Source organism: Natator depressus, chromosome 3 (assembly GCF_965152275.1).
Source record: "Natator depressus isolate rNatDep1 chromosome 3, rNatDep2.hap1, whole genome shotgun sequence".
NCBI classification, from domain to species: Eukaryota; Metazoa; Chordata; order Testudines; family Cheloniidae; genus Natator; species Natator depressus.
The window spans coordinates 130,891,947-130,918,414 of NC_134236.1; the positions used below are offsets into that span (position 1 = coordinate 130,891,947).

The 26,468-nt window shown below is 44.4% G+C and overlaps 1 protein-coding gene across 1 annotated transcript; it reads left to right on the plus strand.

The window, feature by feature from the left end:
- Window positions 1–2,765: 2,765 nt before the first annotated feature.
- Window positions 2,766–22,063, plus strand: CCSAP (centriole, cilia and spindle associated protein). Its single transcript, XM_074948829.1, has 3 exons — window positions 2,766–3,178; window positions 12,977–13,245; window positions 17,879–22,063. Exons 1-3 carry the CDS (start codon window positions 2,839–2,841, stop codon window positions 18,050–18,052), a joined length of 783 nt encoding a protein of 260 aa, XP_074804930.1. The 5' UTR covers window positions 2,766–2,838; the 3' UTR covers window positions 18,053–22,063.
- Window positions 22,064–26,468: the final 4,405 nt, after the last annotated feature.

The following is a 26,468-nucleotide window of genomic DNA, read 5'->3' on the forward strand; positions in this document are numbered from 1 at the left end:
CGCAGCGGAGCTGACCGGGTTCCGCCTGCTCGCTCCAGTGGCTGCCGACCCCGCCCCGCGGCCCTGGGGCGGGGCGGGGCGGTGCCTCCGCGTGCTGCCCCCGCCCCGAGCGCCTCCGCGGCCAATGGGAAGCTGTGGGGGGGCGGTGCCTGGGGTAGCAGCGCACTGATGCGCCCAGTCCCGACCCGCCTTGGAGCCCCAGGTAAGCGCCGCACACCCCGACCCTCTCCCAGAGCCTGCACCTTCACCCCCTCCCCATATACCCCCTCCCGCCCCCAAACTCCCTCCCCGAGCCTGCCCCCCCTCCCCACACCCTCCCAGCCCCCAAACTCCCTCCCCGAGCCTGCACCCCCACCACCTGCCCCAGCCCAGAGCCTGCACCCCAACCCCCTACCCCAGACCTCCTCCCCCACCCAAACTCCCTCTCAGAGCCTTTGGCAGGTGGGGGGCGGAGTTTTGTGGGGGGCGGAGTTTTGGGCGGCACGGGGGACATTATTGGCCCACTGGGAGGATTTGAGGACTGGCACTGGCCCGAAGGTAAATTGAGTCTGAGACCCCTGCCCTATGGTTTATTTTCTATTGTTTAGACCAATCCATTTTAAAATGCTTCAAGCAGTGAGCCTAGGTTATTCCACAACTTAATAGGTCGTGAGGGCTTGAACTGGGAAGGAAAAAAATGTAGTGGTACTTTCCTCAAACTCCACCCCTAAAGCAAGCTCCTCCTACCTCAGACACTAAAATGAGACACCACTCAGTAGATTGTGAAGATATTCAAAATAAGCTCAGTTATGCTCTGTTGGCTTTTTGCTTCTCCTCAATGGAGTTTTAATACTAGGCAGAGCCCAATTAAGACTATGCCTATGCGACGAGCACTTTGCTGGAATAACCATAGGGGTATACTGTACCAGCAATCATGCACTTCTACTGTGGATGCAGCTTTATCAGCAAAACTGTGCTTTTGCTAGTATAATGACAGGTTTCAGAGTAGCAGCCGTGTTAGTCTGTATTTGCAAATAGAAAAGGAGTACTTGTGGCACCTTAGAGACTAACCAATTTATTTGAGCATAAGCTTTCGTGATGCATCCGATGAAGTGACCTGCAGCTCACGAAAGCTTATGCTCAAATAAATTGGTTAGTCTCTAAGGTGCCACAAGTACTCCTTTTCTTTTTGCTAGTATAGCATACACTACACCCCTCCCAAGTGAAATAGGATATACCACAAAAAGTGTAGTTTTTATGGTATAACTGAATGTAAAACGAGGGGCTTTTGACAGCACCAGCTAAATTAGTCACAGATCACACCCCTTACCAAAATAGCTAAGCTGGCAAAAGTTTTCAGTGTAGACCTGACTTACATTTTAGGCAAATGCTTTAGGGTCTCCACACACAGCATCATTGTTTCTTGTCTCCAGGGTTGCAAAAAAAAATGGCTTGAAAACAATTACATTAAGTTAATAATGTTTTTTCCCCTGAGTCTGAAGGCACCCAGGAACAGCGCCCACTGAGCCAGAAAGGAAACTCTATAGCTCCACACTCAACCCCAGAGCAGGCTAGGCCCTCACTGCTCTAAGGAGGTAGAAAGGGGCTAGTTGAGGAGGACTTAGCTATCCCATTAGACTCTACAGGATCGGCTCTTACTTAGTGGGGCTCACAAGATGCCCTCCTGGGCTCCAGTCCTTCCCTTTGACCCCCACAGGGCAATTTTTTTTGGTGGGGGGAAATGGTACTTTCCCAAGTGCCACTCATTCATGGCACCAAACTGAGTTGTAGATTGTGCAGATCTTCGTAATTTCATTGTTCCCCTCCTGTCTGACATGCGTTGAACAGCAGTGAAATAGTCAACACTGTTGACATTTAAAGGCAAGGCATCTCAGTTACTATCTCAAAGAGGTCAATGGAGCAGCTTAAACCTCCCAGAGCGATTGTTTCAGGTTGCCTGCAGACTCAGGCAGACATCACTGCATCCTTTACATGCTGTTCAAGTTGTAAAGGTTTTCATTGCAATCATGAGGGCTAAAGGGTTTCGTTATTATTATTATTATTCCAGTGAAAGCTGAAATTCTGGAGAAGAGGTTGGCATCATTTTTTTTTAAAGCACTGGGTTGCTGACCTGGCCCAATTCTATCCCTGGGACTAGCGTTAACGAAAGAGTATGTTAAAAGAGGGCTGATGGGGAGACACAAAGGAGGGGGGCTGTAGATTGTACCCCATGGCTCTGGAGGGAGAGGGGCAGGTCAGGGAGGAGCCAGGCTGCCAGCTGTACTTCGCTTTTGTCTCCTGGGTGCATTGATCCGACTTTGAGCTCCAGCCCCCTCCGCTATCAAGCAGTATCAACTGCTAGTGCCCCTGGCTGCCCCTTCAGGCTCAGGGGCAGGCCCTGATCGGCAGCGGGGGGGCATCTGCCCGTGACCGTCGTCCAAGGACAGTCCCGCCTGTGACGGGGAGAGGAATGGGGGGGATGCGCTGCTCCAGCCCATACAGGGCCCAGTCGCCCCGACGCCCGCCGGGACAACAGTGTCTGAAGCCCCCATCACAGCCCCAGCAGGAGGGAAGCCCCGGCAAGGAGAACGTGCGGGTCCAGAGGCAGGTTGCAGCGTTCTCCCTCCGCCCTGTTCCACGGGGCCCCTTTGTGACGTAGATGGGGGGGAGGGAGAGAGAGAGTGACGCTCTGCCTCCGCGGTGATTGGCCAGAGCGGGGCAGGGGCGGGCACAGAACGTCGCTGTTTGGGTTTAAACGTTCCAGCGGGAGGGGCGGGCCTAGGCGCTGTTTGCGGCGGGAGGTGGGGGCGACGAAGCCGAGCGGGGTCTCTCGAGCGGGCTCCTGGGAGCGGCCCCGGCATGGTGCCCGCGCGGCCCCGCGTGAAGAGCGAGTACATGAAGCGCTTCAAGGAGCCCAAGTGGGAGTCCTGCGGCCCTTGCTACTGGGAGCTGCTGCGCTACCGCCTCAGCCGCCGCTTGCTGGAGCAGGCGCACCGGCCCTGGCTCTGGGACGGCTGGGAGCCGGGCAGCAGCGGCAGCAGCGCCGGCTCCCCCTCGCCCCCCAGCACCAGCCCCCCGGCCGCGCAGCAGCAGCAGGAGGCGGCAGAGCCCATCGCGTCCGGTCCCGGCGGCCGCAGCCGCGTTGGGGAGCCGGGAGCAGCGGGGAAGGCGAGCCTGGCGGAGCCCCTGCGCGCAGCGGGTAGGTAGCAGGCGGGGCCGGGGGCGGCGGGAGCCCGGCTCTGGAGGGGCCGGGCCGTGACTGCCCGTGGGCAGGTGCTCCCCGCCCGTGGTATCGGGCCGGGAGAGCCAGGGTGGGAGGCAGGTGTCAAACCGCCCGGCTCCCCCTCTCGGGCTCCTGCTGGGCGCGTCGGGCCGCCCCTGGGAAGCTGCCAGACTCTGCAGCTCCGTCGGCCATAGCAGCCTCCACTAGCGGGTTTCTGATTAAAATCCCCCATCGCTATCCCCGCTCTGGGTGGTGCAAGGGGAAGGCGCTTCCTGCCTTCCCTTGCTCCTGGCCTGGCTGATGTAAGACACGGGCCTTTCTGCTCGCCCGTGGGTGGGGGAGCGGAGAATCTGTTACACTGTCCCCTCTGCGTCTCTCTTGTGGTGGGGCCTCCAGCCATGGTGGTCTCCGCTGTCGCTCGCCGCTTTCCGCAGCAGGAGAATCATGTGATTCTTGCCAGCTTGGCTGATGCCCGCAAGGCATCGCTGAAACTGATGAGGATCCGGGTCCCTTGTCACCCAGGGCAGCAAGCGCTTTCAGTGCCCCACGCAAAAGGTGCAGGAGCAAGCAAACAAAAACCAAACAACCCCAACCCTCCTGTGAATTGGTGCCCATGAATGTGGTGATTTGGTGCCCAGAGCAGCTGCCCTGTGAAGGTTTTGTTAATTTCACTCTTCTTAAAGCTATTCGTGGCTGGGGCCTGTTGGGAGGACTGCCTGTAGGCTCAGACAGGTAATGCTGCTTTGGTTATGCTCAGTTCCCATTTGGAAGGCTTTTTTATGACCCACATTTTTCCTTGTAAGGTTTAAATTCTACAGAACTGCCCATGTAGGTCTCCCCACTTGACATGACAACTTTCCTGCTTGGCAAGGGTGATGCACAAATAGGTTGTGTTTTTTTTTTTTAAGCTCCCTGGCTCAAGCGATTTCTAGTTACTTGCAGCCTAGTAACTTATTGTTCGCTTGGAAGCTAGTTGGTCTAGCAGTTGACTCCTACTTTCATAATTCAATACCCTTTCGTAAGGTTTCAATACCCTTTACCTGGCTAACCAAAGAACACACTGTACCAATTTTCCACACCACCTTGCTGGCTTTTCCCCTTGCTTCTGAGTTCAATTAAATTATAATTCTTAAGGAGCTTGGACCAAGCTACCTCTGTGCCTGCCACTTGGTTCCCAACTCTCCTCCAAGACCCCTGTGTTAATGAACTGGAAAAACCCAGAATGAAGCCACTGGTAGCTGGAGACAAAGTATTTTAGGTGCTAGTCCATTACTGTAGAACAGTTTGCCAAAGATCAGATTGTATTCTAATCTTCCCACCTTCAGAGCCTGGTGCAGGACGCAGTGTTGAAGTTTATTCCTGATAACAGAGGTGGTGATTTGGGATGGAATGGGGAAGTGCAAGTATAAGTGACTGTACCCTAGGCTCTGGTCTGCTTGAGTCCTTTATTTTTCATTTTACCTTATTTTCAGTGCCCACATGCTACTGTGATATATTTAGAAAACTCCAAAATTAGAAATGTGGAGAGATTTTATTTAATGTTGAGAATATTTTGGTTTGTGAAAACAATGAATCTTAGTGTTGTGGCACTGTAAATAATTCTTTAAAAAATCCTGTCGTCTTCCTTTGAGTCCTATCTATAATGAAGTATAGACAATCCTCTAGTTCATCCTTGCAATAATAAGACAACGAAAAACAACAGCATGGGATGTTAAATTGTATTGTATGTTTGTAGCTCAGGGAATTATAATTCCAGATTAAGTGAATGTCTGGTATGTTTCAGAAACACTAAGTGCTCTGTGCATCATATGGGCAGCACCTGTGCACATCTTCCTGCTCTGCCCTGTTGATGTGCCTTGCGTACCCCGGAGAGGCTATTTCTAGGGCAAGTGCAGCTGATTCTCATGCTCATTCATTGCTTATCTTCTGTCAAGACTGCCAACACAGGTGCTAGTTGTGATAACTGGCTATGTGGACCCTTGTCCACTACCAATTCTTGTCACCCAGCATTGTGTAGTAACTACTTTCAGTTATCCCTGAACTGTATTGTATTCTAGCCAGTCACACAAGTGCAAGTGTGATTCGTGCAGACACCATAGGGCCTAATCCTTGGGAGTTCCTGAGCACTAGAATCTCCCATTGCAGTGAATGGGTACCTGGCACCTACAATACAGTAACTCCTCACTTAAAGTCGTCCTGGTTAACGTTGTTTTGTTGCTGATCAATTAGGGAACATGCAAGTTTAAAGTTGTGCAATGCTCTCTTATGTCGTTTGGCAGCTGTCTGCTTTGTCCACTGCTTGCAGGAAGAGCAGCCCCTTGCAATAGTTGGTGGGGGATTGGAACCAGGGTGGACCAGCAGCCCCCCTGTCAGCTCCCTGTTCCCATTAGTTTCCTGTGCGGCAGCTGCTCAGCAGGCTATCAGTTGCCAGCAGTTTAGCTGTCCCTCCCTCCACTGCCATGTGCTGCTCTTGCCCTCTGCCTTGGAGCTGCTCCCTGGAGCCTCCTACTTGGGGGTGTGTGTGTGTGTGTGTGTGTGTGTGTGTGTGTGGGAGGGTGGTACTAATGTCAGGGTGTCCCCCTCCTCCCTGCTCCTGCACCCAGCTTATCCCATTTCCATAGAGCAGGGGTGGGGACAGGACAGGGACTGGGCTCAGGACAGAGAGAGCTTCCTGATAGCAGCTTCTGTGTCAACTTGCTGATCTACTTAAAAAGGCAGTGTACTTAGAGTGGAGTCAGCGTAGTTAAAGGGGCAATGCGCATCTTTCACACGGTGTGTGTCTCTGTCTGCCATGCTGTCTCCCCTCCCTTCATTCTGCTGCCTTGTAGCTTGTGAGGCTACATTAACAATGGGTTAACCCTTGAGGGCTCAGCTGATTGCTAGTTCCTAATTTAGCACTAAGGCATCCCCGGGAAATATCCCACCCTCTGACTTCACCACCTCAACCAAGCTTCACAATCATCATCGCTGTGTACAGTATTAAATTGTTTAAAACTTATTGTGTGTGTGTATGTATGTGTCTTTTGTCTGGTGAAAATTTTTTCCCTGGAACCTAACTCCCCCCTATTTACATGAATTCTTATGGGGAAATTGGATTCGTTTAACGTCATTTTGCTTAAAGTTGCATTTTTCAGAAACATGACTACAACGTTAAGCAAGGAGTTACTGTGCCTCAAAGTCAGACTCTGACACATCTACAATATACTAACATGTAAATTAAGTAAAAATATGAAACTCAAAATGGAAGATGTGATAAGAAGTCATACTATGTATATGGATGTATTAGGGCATCTATACCGTTAAGCGCTTTGTGAGGCGAAACGCTTTAACCACAGAAGTTCCACGTATTCCTTTTAACACCACTTTTCTTGCAGCATTTTTTGTAAAGTGAATGTGGTATTGAAGTACCAGGTACATTGATGACTGTAAATCACGCATTGTGGTGACCCTGGCTAGTGGGAAACTGTAACTGTGGCATCTGTGGAGTATCTTTAAAGAAACTCTTCTCCTGATTCACAGCTACTTATGTAAATTGTTGCTATGGTATCAGTGTATCTTTATAATTACATAAGCAGGTTCTGTGGCAAAAAGCAGCAGCAAGGAGAGCTACATGCTAGTTACTGGAGTTTTGAGAACATTGTATCTTCAGAGTATCTCTACGCCACATACCACCATCAATGGTGTGTAGCTATGTGCTGTTGTGAAATCAGGCTGTGTTGACACTACCGTGTGTACCTACGCATGACAGTAAAAGGCTCTGGTATGGGGAGGCAGTGAGGAAAAACTCTGGTAGAGGGGAGCTGCCAGAGCTTTACCCCATGGCTGGAGCCTTTCCCTGTGGCGGGGAGCTGCTAGAGTTTTTCCCCACAGCAGGGGAGCGACAGAATAAGTACATATATGTAGATCTCCCTCGCTGATGTGGGTAACTGTCTACACTTTTTGGCCCGAGGGCCACATCAGGATTCTGAAACGGTATGGAGGGCCCAGTAGGGAAGGCTGTGCCTCCCCAAAGAGCTTGGCCCCGCCCCCTCCCACTTCCCGCCCCCTGACTGCTGCCCTCCGAACCTCCGACCCACCCAACCCTGCTCCTTGTCCCCTGACCACCCCCCCCCGACCCCACCCTCTATCCAACTCCCCCTGCTCCCTGTCTCCTGACTGCACGTGTGCCCCCTCCCCCCCTGCAGAAATGCCGACTGCCCCCCAGGGCCTCCTGCCCCTTATCCAACCCCGCCTCCCTCCGCTTCCCACCCCCAACCATGCTGCTCAGAGCGGCAGGATGGGCTTATTGGAAAGCCTGGGACGTGGGCGGGCACAAGCAGCACTGCCCGGCAGGCACGGTGGGCCAGAGCGCTGTCCAGACAGCGGCATGGCTGTGGGGGAGAAGGAACAGCCGGGGAGGGGCCAGGGCTGGCCTCCCGGGCCGGGAGCTCAAGTGCCAGGTAGGACGGTCCCATGGGCTGGATGTGGCCCGCGGGCCATAGTTTTCCCACCTCTGATCTACATGATATCCAAGGGTTGCTTAGCCAGGACATGAATGCTTTGGCTACTTACACTAAGTGAATCTAAAATAGTGGCGACAACTTTCCATCATCAGACCAATCAGCCCCTTACAATCTGTGTTGAGGATTGTTCATTCCCTTTCCAGCCAGTTGACACTCATTTAGGAGTCAAATTGCACCATAGTCTAACATACCATTCCCATCTAGAACACTTAAAGAAAAGATCTCCTCCTGCACTGCCTTGATCCAGAAGCTGGCAGGAACGTCCTGGGGAGCAGAGGCAAATATTCTACAAACATCAGTCCTAGCGCTGATATTTGTTCCAATGGAATACTTTGCAGCAATGTAGTGCAGAAGTTGGTATACACATCTTGTTAATTTAGAGGTGCACGCAGCCCTACATTAACATCTAATTTATGTTTTGGGGAACTATATGAGCCATCACTTTGAGATGCCATCACCTTAAAACTGCTTGGAGGGCTTTTGACTGATGAAAACAACCTGTCACACACGAGGCTAACATGATGCAAATAAGCAACACACACTTCTCACTAGATGTGCCGGCTTCCAGAAAAAAACAAACCCCTATGGTTCCTGCTAACTTGCCGTGACTGACTACATGACATCCTTTTGTGGCAACTGTTCATGCACTCATGAGCCTTAGCAAGAGAATCTGAAACATAATTTTTCAAATGAGATTTTTAGCATCTCAATAAAGGCAGAATAAGCTGTTTGTGCATGTGTGTGTGTGTTTTTTTTTTTTTTTTGTTTAAGGAAAAGTCCCTCTTCTCTGGTCATACTGTGAACCGTTATGCTGGGTATTTTCAAAGCACAAGGAGAGGAAAATTTATGAAGAGGTAGTATCTACACTTTCCAGTCACTTCTCTTGAACAATTTAATTAGAATTAGAAGTGCTGTGTGGGTAGCTAAATATCAGCATTTTCTTTACTTAGCTCTTCCAAGCTTTGTGACTGACATCCACCCACACACTGCAGTTATATGATAGGGTCTTACCAGGAGATGTGCTTGTTTATCATGTACTATGCATTTCTCTTTTTGTTTTAGTTTAAGAGCTAAGACTGCAACTTTATTCATTAGGTTAATTTTGTCCTAAAAATCTTGTGCCTTTTTTTGTATGGCTGTTGTGAGATTTGTGCATTGCTTGTGGTTAGCACTTCTTGTTCTAATTTAGGAATATTTCACTGTTGCAGCGACATTTATGGGGACTACTGCTTCTTCCTTCCTTGGTCCTTTTGTGTAGCAGTCTTTCCTGAAGAAATAAGTCCTATTTAGATTTCAGTGCTGGTTAGTGCACGTCTTACAACTTATCGCATAGAAAGTTGTCACACAGGCTTATGTTCATTTGGAAGGGAGCCACTTAACACAAGAGTTGGAGTGCCAAATAAAGATCCCGTCCACATGGCCTTTGTCAACTAACTTGAAAACTGTTTCTTTCCTTAACATGGTCTGCATCCACATTACACGTTCTATAGAATCATAGAAATATGGGGCTGGAAGGGATCTCAGTCATTTAGTTCAGCCCCTTGTGCTGAGGCAGGATCAAGTATACCTAGACTATTTCTGACAGATGTTTGTCTAACCTGTTCATTAAAAACTCCAATGACTGGGATTCCACAACCTCCTTTAGAAGACTATTCCAATGTTTAACTTCCCTTCTAGTTATAAAGATTTTCCTAATAGCTAACCTAAATATCCCTTGCTGCAGATTAAGCCCATTACTTCTTGTCCCAAGGGGGGAGGGATAGCTCAGTGGTTTGAGCATTGGCCTGCTTAAATGCAGGGTTGTGAGCTCAATCCTTGAGGGGGGCCATTTAGGGATCTGGGGCAAAAATTGGGGATTGGTCCTGCTTTGAGCAGGGGGTTGGACTAGATTTCCTGAGGTCCCTTCCAACCCTGATATTCTATCTTCAATGGACATGGAGATCAATTGATCAACAGCTGTTAGCGTATTTGAAGACTTATCAGGTCCTCACTCAGTTGTCTTCTCTCCAGATTAAACATGCCCAGGTTTTAAACATTTCCTCATAGGTCAGGTTTTCTAAAGCCTTTATCACGTTGTTGCTAATCACCTCTGGACTCTCTCCAATTTTTCCATATCTATCTTAGTGTGGCCCCCAGAATTGGATACAGTGCTAAGCAGGCAGCTACCTCCCATGTCTTACATACACACACACACCTGTTAGCACATCCCAGAATATAAACCACTTTAGCAACTGCACCACACTGACTCATTAGATACAGGTCATAAACAAGGTTCTGGTGTGGAGGTGTTGATGGCACTGATGGATACAGATTGATGGCTCACTTTTCATCCTCCTTAAAGAATCCCCTGTTGCCTCTTACAACATATGGATGTGTTAACATGAGGACTTGTCCTGGTTTTATTAAGTGTAATTTTTACTGGTGCAGGTTCTTGCGCAGACAAGGCCTGTGCTGGAGAATTATTCAAATGCTGTGTAGCTGTAGTGTGACCCAATTCACAGTCAAGTGGCTTAAAGAGGTGTTGACCTGACGATAGTGCTGTGCTGGAGACGAGGCAGGGAAGAATGACTGCTGTTGACTGTGGGAATTGCACTCTACAGACTCTGCATCCTGTACTCCATGTGTATGGAGGATATTCTTTCTCACCCCTACCTTCTTGTAGTCTTCCATGCTGCCCTTTTGTTTGTGAAGCTTTGCAGGCAAGTATATTGCTGAATCTGTTTGTTTCTTCTTTTGGTACCTTTCTTAACCCCCCCCCCCCCCCCCCCCGCGTTGACTTCCCCAGTCCACTAGCTACTCCAACCTCAAGCTAGATGAATTTTCCTGTTTCACATGGTGTTTAAAAGTGCTAAGAAATAGTAATAATCGGACACCATATGTTTGCATATGCTATCCCACTTCCCAGGCAGTTCATCTCTATTGGCTACAGAATTTGTGTTCTTAGTTTTCACAGTGGGCAGATGTTGTCTTTGAAAAAGCTGGCAAGCTGTGGTGACAACCTACGGCCAAAACCACCAAGCCTAAAAATAACGTTGACTATTTCCTCTTACGTGACTGCCTTTTCCTGCGCTAGCTAAGTACCCAAACTGTACTAGAGTTTACATGCTCAGTGAAATCATAAGCTTGCTTTTGAAAGTTGGGTCCAATAGGAGCTCTGTCTAAACTATGGGTATCTCTTTACCTTCAACCATACACATTTTAAAACCAAAATACTCCATTAAATTTTCTGATCTCGATGAATTTTTTTTTTTATTGGCTTGCTCGCACCTCCTGATTTGAGGGTAGATCTCTGTGCATAGTGTTGGCATCTGGAGAACGGGAATGGAAGGCAAGCTCCCAGTCTGCTCTACAGCGCAAACCTGGCATAAGTTCATGAGTCTTGGGGTGAGGGATGTATGTGCCGCTGCCCACCAGGTGCCATTGTGGAGTTTAAAACTGGATGCTTGGGGGTAGGGGGTTGCCTTACATTTGGGCATAGAGACCACCAGCAGGATAGCAGTACTTTGATTTACATTGTGATCACTGTGTCTTCATAACAGAAAAATGACTTTTATTTAAAGTAGAACTCGCAGAATAATCTAAGGTCCTTCCATAATCTCCTCTTGTGCCCTAATATTTTTGTCATTAACTTTTTAAAACTGTTTGGCTTTTACTGTAAATTTCAAAGAAAAATTTCCATTATACGTATTTGTTACTGGTCTGGGCAAAATGTAACAACTCAAGGCAGGGAGAACTACACAAAAAAGGATTTTTTGGGGGGGAGGGGAGGGTTCATTTTCTGGGATGGAAATGGTTTTGTTTTCTTACAAGAAAGAGGGAAGCCTTCTGGCATTTGAGCAAACTTTCTAACAGTTAATTCATCTGTGTACTGTGAACCAGGGGTCTGTGTCACAGATAGAACCTTGAAAGGCCCTTCTTGAATGCATGTAGAACACTCTTTGGAACAGTGCTGACCAGGCTGGGGAGAAATCCTAGTGTCCACTCAGGACAAGTATCGAACTGCTTTTCTAAAGTGTCACTTTTCCTTCCCACTGTGCATGGTCAACAGATGGTAAACATCAGGGACAACGGCAATGAGTTGCCAGTCTGAGTGGGGGATGTCTGGAAAGGCTGAGAGGAAGTGGAGCACAATAAACAGCTGTGGAGGTGGAAGAATGAGGCGAACACTAGAGCAGAGCTGCCAATTAGAGTGGAGTATGATGGAGCAGTGCACACAGTTGGGCATGCTGGAGGCTGGGGCTCAGTTCGAATGTTCGTGATCCGATGGAGGTAGGGGAGAATGAGCATAGGTAATCTGAAGGCAAGGGATAGTCTAACTTTTCTTGCAAAGGCAGGTTGTGAAATAAAACTTGATTTTCAGGAGCAAGATGGCTTGTCTAACACTGGAAGTCCTGCAGTGCTGGACAGTTGAATTTGTTGGCCATTCTTTCGATTGCATATTAAGTACACTTGTGTAAAACAATTTACTTAAAATGTCATCAGCAAAAAGAGAACAAACCCTCAAATACCTGGAGAAAAAATATAACCCTGTTGACTTTTGGTGTTTTGAAAGGAATCTGCAGAGAGCAGTATTATAGGCTCTGCGCCAAGCATGACAGTGTCTTAAGTGGGACACTTACAGAAAGCTATTTTGGGAAGTGTTTTTTCCCATGGAAATATCAGCAGGATACAGTTGGCAAAAGTGTGTAATCGGGAAGCACGAAAGCTTTCACATGAGGAAGCCCAAATTCAAAGTCCCTTTTGTAAGGGTAGATGCTCCTATAGCGTGAGGTCCTGTTTCACATACTCTGATCAAATCTGTCGCTATCTTCAGTGTGCCTGGTAGAGTTTAAATGCCATATGTCCACATATTTGTTAGCTACGTGGAAAAAGTTGCAGAAGATGATGGAATAGGTAGGCTAGGGAGTCGGTGGAAATGCTGCTGATAGACTGAGTACCGTGAGAGCCGTCAAGTGCTGCTAGGTGGCTTTGGTCACACCCTTATATTGAATCCACTTGTTTTAAGTATTTGATACTTGATGTCCAAAACTACAAAATGACTAGCATGCTCCTTATGCCAGTCTGACACTAATGAGGGGAAGACGTTTTGTATAAATGAGACTTAATGGGGGTGTATCTGCAGTCATGCAGCTGCGGGCTGTTCCTTTTTATCTTTCAATACAACTTCAGGAAGAGATGATTTTTTTTTTAACTGTTGTTCAGGCATGTATATGTATGCAGTCTTTGTCGCTAAATGTTTTAAAGTCAAACTGCTTTCTTATTTTCTCCTTAGAGAAAGAAACAGAGGGAGACAACCAAGAAAAAGATGCAGAACAGACTTTGGTAAAAGAAACTGACAAATCAACCAGCCGTACAGGACAACATCCAAGTCAAAGTGCCTTGTCCAGTCAGAAAGATCGAAGATCAGCTAAAAGTCCTCAAAGGACAGATGCAGCAAAGGAGCATAAACATCCATTTGCTTTATATGGCTGGGGAGAAAAACGTACAGATACAGGGAGCCAGAAAACTCACAACGTCTGTGCTTCTGCTTCAGCACATGAAGTAAGCAAACATTCAGATATTTTTTTACAGTTTAGTTTTCCCCCACGTCTATAGGGAAAGAGGAATAATACTGATTATCTATAATAAAATTCACTATTCTCTTATTGTTACTAGTTACCAATGTTATAATCTTCTTTAACCTGCATCCAGGACTTCTTTGGGGCATTAATGTCTTGAAAAGTTTTCCTCGCTTAGTCGTGCTATGCTATTTTGTCACTCTGTATTAGTCAGAAGGAATGACACTTTGGGAGTGGTGGACTGGGAGGCACTAGATTTGAAATACCTAAATTCTCTAGAGCTCCAGGCTTGAATCCTACAGGACTCACTTGGACTTATCTTTTCCAAGTTTAGGAAAATTGAGTTCTATGTAACGTGTTCTTTCAGTTAAACAGTAGGTGTCCCCTGCCCTATGAATGCAAAGTTAAGGCTTAAGAAGCAAAAATCAGTCACTTCCTAAAAATATTCGGGTGCCCACTTGCACATCCTGCAGGCCTGACTGTCAGGTAGTGTTAAGTACCCACCCTCTGAACCTCAGGTTGTTGAGGTGACAAACTGGGCATCTAAAAACATAGGCACCCAAAATCACTGATAGCTTTAGGAAAATCTTGCCCTAAGGACATCAGAATGGCTCTTCTAATAGATGCCTTTCCTTTCATTGGCTTTGACCTTTTGCCCCAGTGTGTAAATGCATACATTCTTTATATACATTTCAATTCAAACTCTAAGGTTGAAGTCATACCAATGGTTTGAGTGCACGGTACGTTTAAAGAACGTTAGAATTTAAAAAACTCCAGGAAATTCAGTTAAGGTGGCACTCTTCAAACAAGGAACACAACCTACCTTAATTCTACCCTGAAGAAAATCAAATTCACAATCAAGGCTTTATTTCAGTGATGACCACAAGAACTAAAATGCTTTGGTCTTAACTGTAGTGGTTGTGCCACTCTGTCATACAGTACATAATTTATAAACTTCTTCCTAGACAAATAGTATAGTGAACGCACATCCCATCCCAACCCTCCCCTCCCCTCCCTTCCCCTCTTCATTAAGGGCCTGCTTCTGTGAGATGATGCTGAAGATGGGGTCCTGTTATCTATGTAGATGCCAATTATCCAACTGTCATTGGACATGGTAATGTCTCATTATAGAACTTGGGTTGGGAGAGCAACTGCTTATGAAGAATCAGTCTCCTGTCTGAAGAATCCAAATGAACTTGGACCAATACTTTGGTCCCATCACTAATTTTTCAAGCGCACAGATTACTTCTACTGTAAGAAAACTAGTGAATAAATCTATAGCTGGTTTTGGTTGGATCTAAGAATACTGCTGCAGCCTACCCTAATGTAGACCCAGCCTGTGCTGACAAGTTTTTATGCTGGTATGGGAACACCCCCACCCAAATGATGATAGCTATGCCAACAGAAACACACTTCTGTCAGTACAGCTATGTCTATACCGGGGCTTTTGTCTGCATATCTGGTCAATCAGGGGTGTGGTTTTTTCACACCCCCTGACTGACATACATGTGCAGATAGAAGCTTTAAATGTCCCCTAATTTCTAAACTGCCAATCGCTTTGAAAGGTTCCGGACTAAATGACCCCTTGGTGCAGCCTCTGATTAATGCATAGTTCTTTTTTTTTTTTTTTTTTTCCCCAGTAGCGCTGAAATAAGACAAAGTGGATGAAATAAATGTACCCCCACGGTCTGAACTCCATAACTGAAAGTCGATCAGAAGTGGGCAGTTAGCAGCAAGTGTCCCAAAGCAAACAGACAGGTAGACAAGCTCAAGCCTAGAAATAAGTGGCTCAGCTATTGATGAGTGAATCCCTCTGCGTCAGTCCCTTGGAAGCTGAGTAACGTTATGAAGTTGTAAATGTTGAACCTGATAGTGTTGCTGGCTAGTAAAATATTATGTCTGAAGAACAACTCATTATTCCAAAATGGTGACACTTCTGACTGTTGTAACACACTATCTTACAGAATGGCTGACCTTGACCTTGTTCGGGCCTGAGCCCTTTATTCCTTGTTCATCCAAAACTCCTGCTCAAGTCAACGGGTGTTTTTGGTGCACAAAGACTAGGCTTTACATCATCGTAGTATGTCAAGTCCTGATGTCCCATGACAGTGGACCAAGGGTATGGCTATGCTGCATAGCACACCTGGGTCTTTGGGACCCATTCTTTCCAAGCTCTCACGCAAATGTCCACATTGCATTGCTATGTGAGTCTCTCAGGCATGCTGATGCATCCACACTGCACTACAGAGACCAGAGTCAGACATTGAGGTTTCTGGGGCATATCCCAGGTTTCTCAGCACCCAGGGTAGCTACAGACACTCTAGGGCTTGGGTCATTATGTATTGCGGGAGAATGTCTCTGCCCATCCTGTGGAACTTGACTGGAGCCTACCAATGCATTTAGGCAAGCCATTTGAGTCTGCAACTTGGATCCAGCACTGGAGGAAGACCTTCTCCAGCTCACACTCTCTCCTATTTTGGGAATTGGGCAGAGTATCTGAGATACACTGCTGGATGTTTTGGCAGCGGTAATTGTCCTACTGATGGCATCTCTTGGCAGAGGGTCACAGATATGGCAGCTGCAACCTGACTGAAGCTGCTCATGCCTATTGTCAGTCGCAGATTACCCATATGTAGGCTGATCCTTCTGGAGCAGGACTACAAGCACGGATTGGTGGGATCACATCATGCAGACCTAGGATGACTAGGATTTCTTCCAGAACTCTTCATGAAAAAGCAGATGTTTCTGAAGGCTTATGATCAAACAGCTGCAAGTGGGTAGTGGTTTGTGCAGCTGCATAATCTCTCTATATACAAGGCCTTTATGTACAGTCATGTTGCCTTTTAATTAGGTGTAACTATTGGCCACTTAGATCTGCTGGGATATGGTATCACTTTGTTCTTGAATACATGTGTTCCAGAACCATAGTTCCACAGGTTTTTGGGATGGGGAGGAGGCTGACTATGACCAATGCCACTGAAAATAGGTGCAAATGTGTATTGTATTGCATAGCAGCCTGCATGATCCCCCAAATCAACTTTTTGGAAGTCCACATATTAATAATTCTTAATATAGGAAAAAGGCTTGCTTGTGTTTTCTCTTCTACAGCATGTTCCTTAGTCTATCCTGTACAATGTAGAACCTTATTAGGCTAATCTTGGGGTACTCATGAATGCTGGCCAAATTATGGAGATGCTGGTTGTGAGTCCGTAGTTAAGGTTGAGTTCTGTCTTGCTCTTACACTGAGATTATATCTTTTGATTTGTGAAAAATGCTCTGAGCCTATAGCACTCAAGTATACCATGACATTCTTTTAAAATGTACAAGCAAATCAGTTAGTTTGAGTTTTAAAATTAACTAACAGTGGGTCCTAAGAAATTTTTGCTGTAGTCTTTCCTTTTTCCTGAATGATGTTAGGAATGGAATAACACTCTTAATTTTCCATATAGTTAAAGCTCATGGAAATCTTGTGCATAATTACATTTGAAGAAATTAGGCTGTAATTAAGCTACATTTAATTACCGTATCTAACTGTTGTTGTTCTACAGGGTCAGTTCAACAGCTCAAGGGACTCTGAAGTGGGGCCGTTCACACTGGCTGCAACTCAAGCCAACAGTCAGCCTTACTCTACAGTTTACTTGCATGTGATAATTTTATTGATTGTATTGACTCATTAATGTGAGGGAGACTTGACACCTCCTCCTTCAAGATTCTCCAACAGCCTACTAACTTGGGCGTCAGTGTTTGAAAGGTTCCCTAGGGCTCTGCTGTGCACAGAAGGAGCACTGTTGGGATAACTGAGGAAGGAGTGGAGGCCCAGATGTTGGGCCTTGGGGGCTCGCTCCCGTTTCTCTCACTTACATACTTTTGGTCTCCCAAACACTGCCCTTTAAACCAATATGTCAGTTGCAAACTAAGGATCAATTTTGTAAGTACAGTATGCTTTGAATGTTAAGGACTGCTGTGGTGTACTGGTGAATCTGCCCTTAAGTTAAAATAAAAATAAGCTTGTTAATTCATCTTCAGATCAATAGAAATCTCTTATGATTGCATTCTTTTGGGTTTTGGTGTTTACGTATGAATTTTTAAAAACCAAAATTTCCAAAAGGAAGGAAAAATTATTAAGTTAGAGATGTACTCGACTGTAACTCCATTTTAAGGGTAAGATGAAAATTACAGGGGGTTGTAATTCTTAAACCAAGCACTGCAAATGCAGGAAATTCAGTTAGGGTTACGCTTCACAGATTCAAACATGTTAAGGTATGGAAATGCAAACTCAAGGCTACCAAGCAACCTCAACTCTACCTTGGAGTGAAATCATGAAGGGAGGAAAGAGTGAGGGTGGAAATCCCAATTGTTAAAGTTCAGTTTAATCTAATCTGAGACCACAAACACTAAAATACCTCCCTTTTGTGATTAGTGGCAGCAACGTATTTACCCCAGGCTGTTCTATAATCTCTTTGGAATCCTGTAGTAATGGGGAATCAAATTGTTCCCTTTGTTGGCTTGGGGAGTGAAGGTGGAGGATAAATTTTTAAACAACTTTGTTTTCTTGAATAAAAATTAGACTTCTTACTTTTTCCACAAAATTGACTGTAATTCTAAATTCTTGATAGATTCATGAGTCTGCACTACGAGCAAAGAACCGAAGGCAAGTGGAGAAAAGGAAGTTGTCTCAAAGGCGAGTGCACTCTACAGATGTGGATCGAACCTGGAGAGTAAAGCCTTCCCCGCCAGATAATCCCTGGATGACAGAGTACATGAGATGCTACTCGGCAAGAGCTCGGTGAATCAAAACTTGCTTGGACATCTCTCAATTAAATATTTATATTAAATCAGGACATTGGTGCAAACTACTTATGCAAGGTTTTTATAGGGGGTTTCCAGCAGTCTGTTACAATGTTTGTCTGTCTTTTGGCTACCTACCTCATCAGTAGAGTGTAGAGCTGGAGCCATAACATTTGAAGATGTTTTTAAATATAGTTCCTTAAATTTTTAAATATTTCTCCTTTTCTGAAGTCTTTTTAAGAGGCATTTCAATGAACCTTTTGAGACAATTTCAAAATACTGAAAGTTTAAGTGAATTTTTACAAAATCTTTTATAGAATTGGTTCATTTCACAAACTTTCAACTGCCCCTTTAAAAAGACCCCCCTTTTTTTGACTCCCAAATCATGTGATCATAGTGATGTGTTGGAAACCTTTCGTAGGGTGTGATGTATGTGCCATTGCATTATTTAAAATACCTGATTCAACATGTCCAAAATACCATGTAGACTCCAATATCTAACCTGGAAGCTAGTGGCTCTGGTACACAATAATCTGAGACCCAATGAATACTGGCCTCATGAAAACAGCTGTTAGGGATTGTCTATTATATAGTGGAGACTTTTTTTAAAATACTTGATATTTCTCTAAACTTTCAGTAATTAGTAAATCATGCAGATATTCTTCAATTGAGTTTCATTGCTGTTTTTTAAAATGTCAGTGGAATAGATTAATAGGATCTAGTTATTGTGGTGACTTATTTTCCAAGTGAGAAGTCACAGGATTAATTTGCGATTACTGTGACTATTACACCAAATGACGGATGTTGACAATCATTATCTGATGGCTGTTGGTCAATAGACAGTTGCTTGCTGTACCAGTCTTGACCTGATACCATCATACTGAGTTAGTAAAAACACCCATTTTGTGCTTAATTATTTCAATACCAGCCTCTCAATGAAGACTGTATATATTTCAAAATATACTTCATTGACCAGACACCAGCCGATTCATTAGTCTTGTTTATTTTTAACGTTTGTATCTGGAGAGTGGAGAGAGTATTTCACTGGTATGCATTCCATTTGGTTTAGTATGGTTAAGAATACTTTTAGAGGTTTTAGATTTGCAGAACAATTTTGATAAACATTTGCAAATGAAGTTTTCATGGGGTCATATCTGTCCTGGAGGCATATTCGTAACTCCCTAGCAAGGGGAAAGGAAAACAAACCCCTTAGTAACTGGAGACTAATGAAATCTCTTGGCTATTTTTACTTGGTGGATCTGTCTTTTGTACAATGTAGGACTGCCAGTAATTGAGGTTGGCTACTCAGTTGTTCTAATGGAATTTTTAGTTTTGTAGTAAATGTGAGCTTAAACAGATCCTTGCAATAGTTGTGCGCTTTTTGAGATCTCTTTGAAGTGCGGTGGTGGTAATGTAATAGTTCTGAGGTTCATTCTTTTACAGGATGCTTTGGAATCACTGACCGCTTTTGACATAGCTTGATCACACTTAACATTTCAGATTTTTTTTAAACAAAACTTTTAAAATCTGTTATGAGAAATGTTATGCCCCTATTATTGGAAGCGTAGTAACTGTGTGCTTAATGCATTTGACCAGTCTGCTTAACTTCACTGTAGTGAAATGCAGAAAGTAAAGTAAACAAATGGCAATAAGTAAACTGGAATCCAAAAATCTAAGGTTAGTAGTAATATAGGAGTTGGTGTGACTCAGTCTAGAATAGTCAGGCTTTCCTCAATGAAAGGCTGGCTGAAACTAGCCAAATTGAAAGCCATGCTTGCTCAGCAATATTTAAGTTTAAAGGGTTCCTATTAGGCTAAATAATATTTTGAAAGGTATATGTCACGGAGCCCAGAGATAATTAAAACTAACTTATTAAATCCTCCTGAATTTTAATAACACTAAGACATGGCCTCATTTTCTGGCTTTAAAAACTTTTCACTTACAATAGAATTACAAAAAGGAATCAAAACACCTAATAAATTTTATACAACTTTCTAAAAGCCTAGCCTTCTAAAACTAGTCACTAGAGGGTTTTTTAATAGATGGACCATTTGCTTTTCAGATCTAATTTCTGTTTACAATTGAAAATATTCTGTAACTTTATTTGTGGCCAGTAACATTGACTAAAATTGAGCTGCTTAGTAGATCTCCCTTCCTCCAGATCAGTGCGCAGTATTGAGGACATCCTAGTCCATTGCATGTCAAGTTAAAAAATTGACATCTTTCCGCTATCTGGGGCCTAGTTTACTTTCCCTCAAGATACATCTGCTGAAAACATGGTCTAGTTCCAATTGCCCTCTTCTGTTCTCAGGGTTAATTTATCTCCCCGCAGACAGCAGCACAGAAGCTCCAATAGCCCTATGCTAGCAACTGCATTGGAAAACAAAAGTGGCGGTGCCCGTTTCTCCACTGCCTTCTCTAAAACTGCTTTTACTCAGAACATTGGGTGCATCTCTGGCTTTGCTGGAATATTTTGAAGTACCTAATGTTTAGTCTTTTTGTTCCATACTTTCAGCGCAGATATCAAATCAGCCAAACTACTGCCTTGGTCTTCTAGTATTTAAAGATTCAGTAGGTTTGTTTAAATATCCTATATAAGGTTTATGCCCTACCTAAGCATCAGTTTCTCTTTGTTGACTTTTTTTTTAAAGGGGTTGTTCTGTTTTCACCCTCTGGCCAAGTTCGTTTTGACAGGAACAGCTGTTGGCTAACTTGCTAAAAGGCAGTAGTGTCACAAAATCAGGTCATATGCCTGTCAGTTCTGCAGTACAAGGCTGTGGCTAAAAACGGCACTGAATTATGTGCATGGACTGACTTTTTTGGTAACTCAGGTAAAGCCTGAGTTGAGAGGCAGGTTTTTCCTGAAGACTTTTTTTTTAATTGGGAAAGCTGCTGATTCTTCTCTGACTCTTCAAGATAACCTTTTGAAAATAAACACATCAGTCACAACACTTGCGGCCTGCATTAGAGATGGATTTGCTGAAGCAGACTCTCTTAGATGAGAAACTTAAAAACATCTAGCTAGACTAAATGTCCCAACCCTCAGTTTAGAGGAGACAGAAGCTTGTCTTGCACTGAGTTGATTTTAAAGAAAAAGTAAATCTACCAGCTTAATGAACCCTCGTTTTGAAGACAAGACTTGTGTGTGTTATACTTTGTGGTAAATATTTCATAGTATTTTTGCTAAGTCTTCACTAAAACTCTGAAGGGTGTCCCTTCATTCACCAGATACTTAACAGCATTATGTGACACTCGATAGATTTCACTAATACAATGCTGCAGTTCGTCAACTTCACAAGTTCTATGAAGACTAGTTTGGTGTACTTTGTGTACAGTGTTGCAATGAAAACTGTAAAAGAATGCCTTTGTACAATAGAGTAGCATGCTTGTGTTGAATCATGCTGTCACATCTTCCTTGCATCATGTAATTATCTAAATTTCAGTGTAACAAATATCCAAGTTAAGATGCTGAAAGGGACATTGTCTAGCTGTAGAGCCAAATTTGACTTATGATGAACAGTCTTGTATTCCTAGTAACTTGTTTTGATCCACTTTAATTGAGGCAGCAGCTGTACACCATCCAATTTTTCATTCTGGCAAAAGTACATCTGTCTTTAAATATAAAAATTTTATAATGTAATGCACCAGCATTGAAAGTCTCTCTGAGTTGGACAAATGGTTATAGTGACCAAAAGTTGTTAATCTGAGGATCTACGTGCAATGAATTGTTGGTTTCAGTCCATTCCTAGATCACTCAGCAGCAAAGCCATAAATGGAGCCTGACCCTCAACTCTACAGTTAGCTCCTCTAAAAATAGGGGTAGGAGGGAAAGCTGCCTCATGCTGTTTTGTTAGCTTTTGTGAGCACTGAATTCACTTTAAGAACTATGGGGAAAATACCATCTAAGCTTGAAGCAATATGTGACTTTTTTAGAATGTTTTTAAACAGTATTTTGTTTTTAGAGCTTCTGTATTTGTATTTAACACTATGTCAACTTGTACATGTGAATAAAACTGAGTGATTGTTAACTGGCTTAGACTCTGATTTAAACAGTGGTACAGACAGAAGATGCGGGGGGGTGGGTTATAGCTTTGTGAATGTAACTGCCTCTTCACTAACCAAGTACCTATTGACTTTGCAGGCCTTAAAGTGAAAAAAGCCTACTGCTATGTAAAAATACAGTAAGCTTGGCTTCAGCCCTGTCTGGTAATTACCCTGTACTCTGACACCACATTAGGAATAGGTACTAGTATGGAAAATGAAATTGGTGCTTTTCCATCTTCTGCTTGCCACTTTCCAGTATTCCTTTGGAGAACTGGACTCTTCTACTTTTCTCCCCCCACCCCCTCTTGCTATTGTTCCCACAGCAGTTAGGGATCATGTTACACCACACGAATAGCATTTCCTCTTCTGCTTAATGGACAGGACAACACTGGCTTCAGTGCTCTGCACTGTTAAGTGCAGATAGGGGTCCTTCTGACAAGGGCAAGAAGAAATTGCATCAGTTCTTTTGCCTAGGTAAATAGTTCAACTGGTCCCCGTAGCTGTTGGTGCCAAGGGGTGAGAGCTCTGGAAAGGATGCATTAACCTGCCTGGCCTTAATACAGTGGTGTGCTTACTCAGGCCTGATGCTGATATCCTCATTGTCAAGAAGGGCCACTCCACAAGTAGTCAGAGATGTTTATCTGTGTAACAGTTGGTGGTAACTTTCCAAGAAGTTACAGAAGCTTATGCAGGTGTCCTACTAAAGTTCTGGCAACGTGGGGAACTGCAAAAGGAAAGGCTAAAGGAAGTGTTCTTAGAGCTTAGCAAGCTGCTACTTTCCTAGATGTAGGTTGAAACATATTTAGGTAATAAGATGACCAAATGCCAGCAATAGGTATCTAATGTTCCCCAGGGTTGTGAGCTACCTGCCTTAATGTGAAGGAGTCTTAATCTGTACCTACGTGCATCAGCTCCCTGAAACCATCTGCTTCTGGCAGTACAAGCACTACCTGTGAGGCCTTGCTTGGTGCTTCTACATAGGTTCGGGAATAACATACACCAACCCACAGGTTTCCTATAGTGTCCAGCCCCTTATACATTGAACATTCATGGGAATACTGATCAGTCTCATTCCCCCTACTTCTTGCCCTGAGGCTGTTCTTACTTCAGTATAATACTCCTAAAAGCTGCTTTCCTAAGCAAGTGTTGATTCTACTTATGGAAATGTTACTAATGACTTGGCCACAAAGCTACATTTGTGTAAGAATTCCTCTCTTAGGATGCAAGGGGAGAATAGAGAAGTCTGCTGTCATTTGCACTAGTGTAGCATCCTTCATTTCAGATGCACCAATGCTACATCAAGCAGGGGTGGAATATCTGGTGGCAGTGTCTTTGGGATGGCTTTTGGGGTGCCTAGGACTGTGAATCACTTATCCCCCTGCCTCTAGCAAGAGAGATTTGCATGTGCTTAACTCTGTAGATCCGCTCTCTGCCACCACCATCTCTTTGGACTCTGCAGCCTTTACTTTGTCTTGCAGGTTAACAGATGTACCCTAGTCCCCTTTGACACATCCCTCTCTATCATTCACTGAATTCTGCTAATAAATACCTAATATCCTGTCTGCAAAGAAACTGGTTTTTTTTGCTATAAATGTTATGTAGGTGCTGATCCTGAATTAGCAGGATAAGTTTATACAAACAAAAAAAACAAAACAAAAATGATTCCTGAAGACTACACATGGCCTAACCATCCATCTAAACCAGGTTTTCTTCATAGCATGTCCAAGCAAGGCTCTTTAGGATTCCATTTCATGAAGGTAAACAGTCATCTTCTGCAGGACAAATGGATGTCTTGTTACCTTTCCCTTAAATTCCCCACAGTTCATGGTCTCCCCTTGGAGATTGTCCTTGGTATCTTGACTTTGTATGTAAATAGGGTTTTCATTGTGCTGGCTTACAATTCTTAATTTACACATGAACTGAGACAGATAGGACAAAAACCTGTACATCAACTCTGCCTTGATTCAGAAGACTTAAAAGCCATGTCTACACTAGCAAGCTTACAGCTGTAAGACTGCTCATATAGCCATGCTAAGCTGCTGGGAGCAAGCTCTCCAGTCAACATAATAAAATCACCTAAATAAGCATCTCCTGCTGCTGTAACAGCATACACATGAGCACTTAGGCTGCCAAAATTTGTTATTCAGGGATGTTTTTCTCTTCTCTCCCCCCCCCCCCCCCCCCCGAAAGTAATATTTTGCTGACATAAGTGGAAGTGTAGACACGATCTTAGAAACATTTTCATTATCCAAACCTAGCTTTGCACAAAACAATAGTGATGATCAGCATGATCTGGACTTTCATTTAAGACCTCACATGACATCAATTATGGCTATATACCATGAAAGCAATGTAGTGAGACTGTCAAACTTTTTAGGAGTTATTACAACAGTGAACCCTTGGCCAGTTAGCACCAGTGGGTGTCTGTCACAGTCTTCACAAACTAGGCTGATCAGACAGCACATGTGGGTGGGGAAAAAAAAAAAATCAGGACAGTTTAGACCTCCCATTGACCTCGGTTGCAGATGAGTGCCAAGCTCTTCTGCACATCAGCTCTCAGCATCTCAAGCTAGGTACCCAAACATTAGGGACACAACTACTGGCTACCAGAAGTTTGGTGTGAATTGTTTAAGACTACACAGGAACTCAGTCAGAAACAGAATCCAATGCCCTAGGATGGCATTCAACTGCTTTATCATGAGACCTTTCTCACTGCAATTCGGTCTTGTTCCTTACGCTTAACTTATCTTTATTCGGATTAATTTTTACATTAGAAAATGGTGAATGATGCATTTATTTTTAGAAAGTGTTTTTAACTTAAATGAATTTAAAATTTTTATTTTAAATCAGATTTATCCACTTTGGCTCTATCAAAAGTGAGTTGCCCTCAAGAGTTTAACAATTGCTGTCAAAACTTGAGTAACAATGAGTTAAACCAGCTCTGCACTATAACAGAGGTACAAGACATAAGACTACTCACTACAGAACACCTATACTCTTCAGAAAACGTTCTTTATTCAAGATTAGATACAAGCATCAAATATAATGGCATAGTGCAGCACCACACCCAAAAGGTAGGACAGAGTGTTTTATAAAATACTTAAACCTTTAACGATCTAAAACCTCCATGAACAATGAATTATAGACTTCAGATACCTGACATTGTGGTAGGAAAGCTTTGCTAAGCCACTTTGCTTTGGTAAGTCAGTTAGGTCTGGTCTACACAGAGACTGCGGAGCACACAGCAAGCAGCAATAACAATGGGAATATTGGTTTCGCTGAGGTCTAAGTGAGTCAGTAAACTGCGCCAGCAACCCTTTAAACATCCAAATGCACACTGTACCACCGTTCTGCACTTGCTCAGCCTATAGGTGAACAGCTCCCTACTACTGTCCAGGGTGCCTGTGTACAGCTTCATGAGCCATGGTATTAAGGGGTAGGCTGGGTCCCCAGCCATCCCACACTGATGTTGGTGAAATGTCCCTTGTGATCCACCAGTGCTTGCAGCACCATTGAAAAGTACCCCTTGCGGTTTATGTACTGGCTGCCCTGGTGGTCTGGTCCCAAGATAGGGATATGCGTTCCTTCTATAGCCCCACCACAGTTAGGGAATCCCATTGCAGCAAAGCCATCCACTGTGACCTGCACATTTCCCAGAGTCACTACCTTTGACAGCAGCAGGTCAATGATTGTATTGGCTACTTGCATCACAGCAACACCCACAGTAGATTTGCCCACTCCAAATTGATTACCGACTGACCAGTAGCTGTCTGGCATTGCAAGCTTCCACAGGGCTATTGCCACTCGCTTGTGAGGGCTGCTCTCATCTTGGTATTCTTGTGCTTCAGGACAGGGGAAAGCGAGTCACAAAGTTCCATAAAAGTGCCCTTATGCATGCGAAAGTTTTGGAGCCACTGGGAATCATCCCAAACCTGCAACACTATGTGGTTCCACCACTCGGTGCTTGTTTCCCAGGCCCAGAATTGGCATTCCATGGCATGAGCCTGCCCCAGTAACACCATGATCTCCAAATTGCTGGGGACCACGGTTGTAGAGAAATCTGTGTTCATGTCCTCATCACTGTGCTGCCATCCCCTCCTTGCCTGGTTTTTCAGGTGCTGGTTCTACATAAACTGCATGATAATGTGCGAGGTGTTTATAATGGTCATAACTGCTGCGGTGAGCTGAATGGGCTCCATGCTTGCTGTGCTATGGCATCTGCTCGGGCAATCCAGGGAAAAGGGCATGAAACGATTGTCTGCCATTGCTCTGACAGAGGGAGGGGTGACTGACAACATGGCTTACAGGGAATTAAAATCAATAAAGGGGTTGGCTTTGCATCAAGTAGAAACAGAATAGCCCCTGCAAGAATAG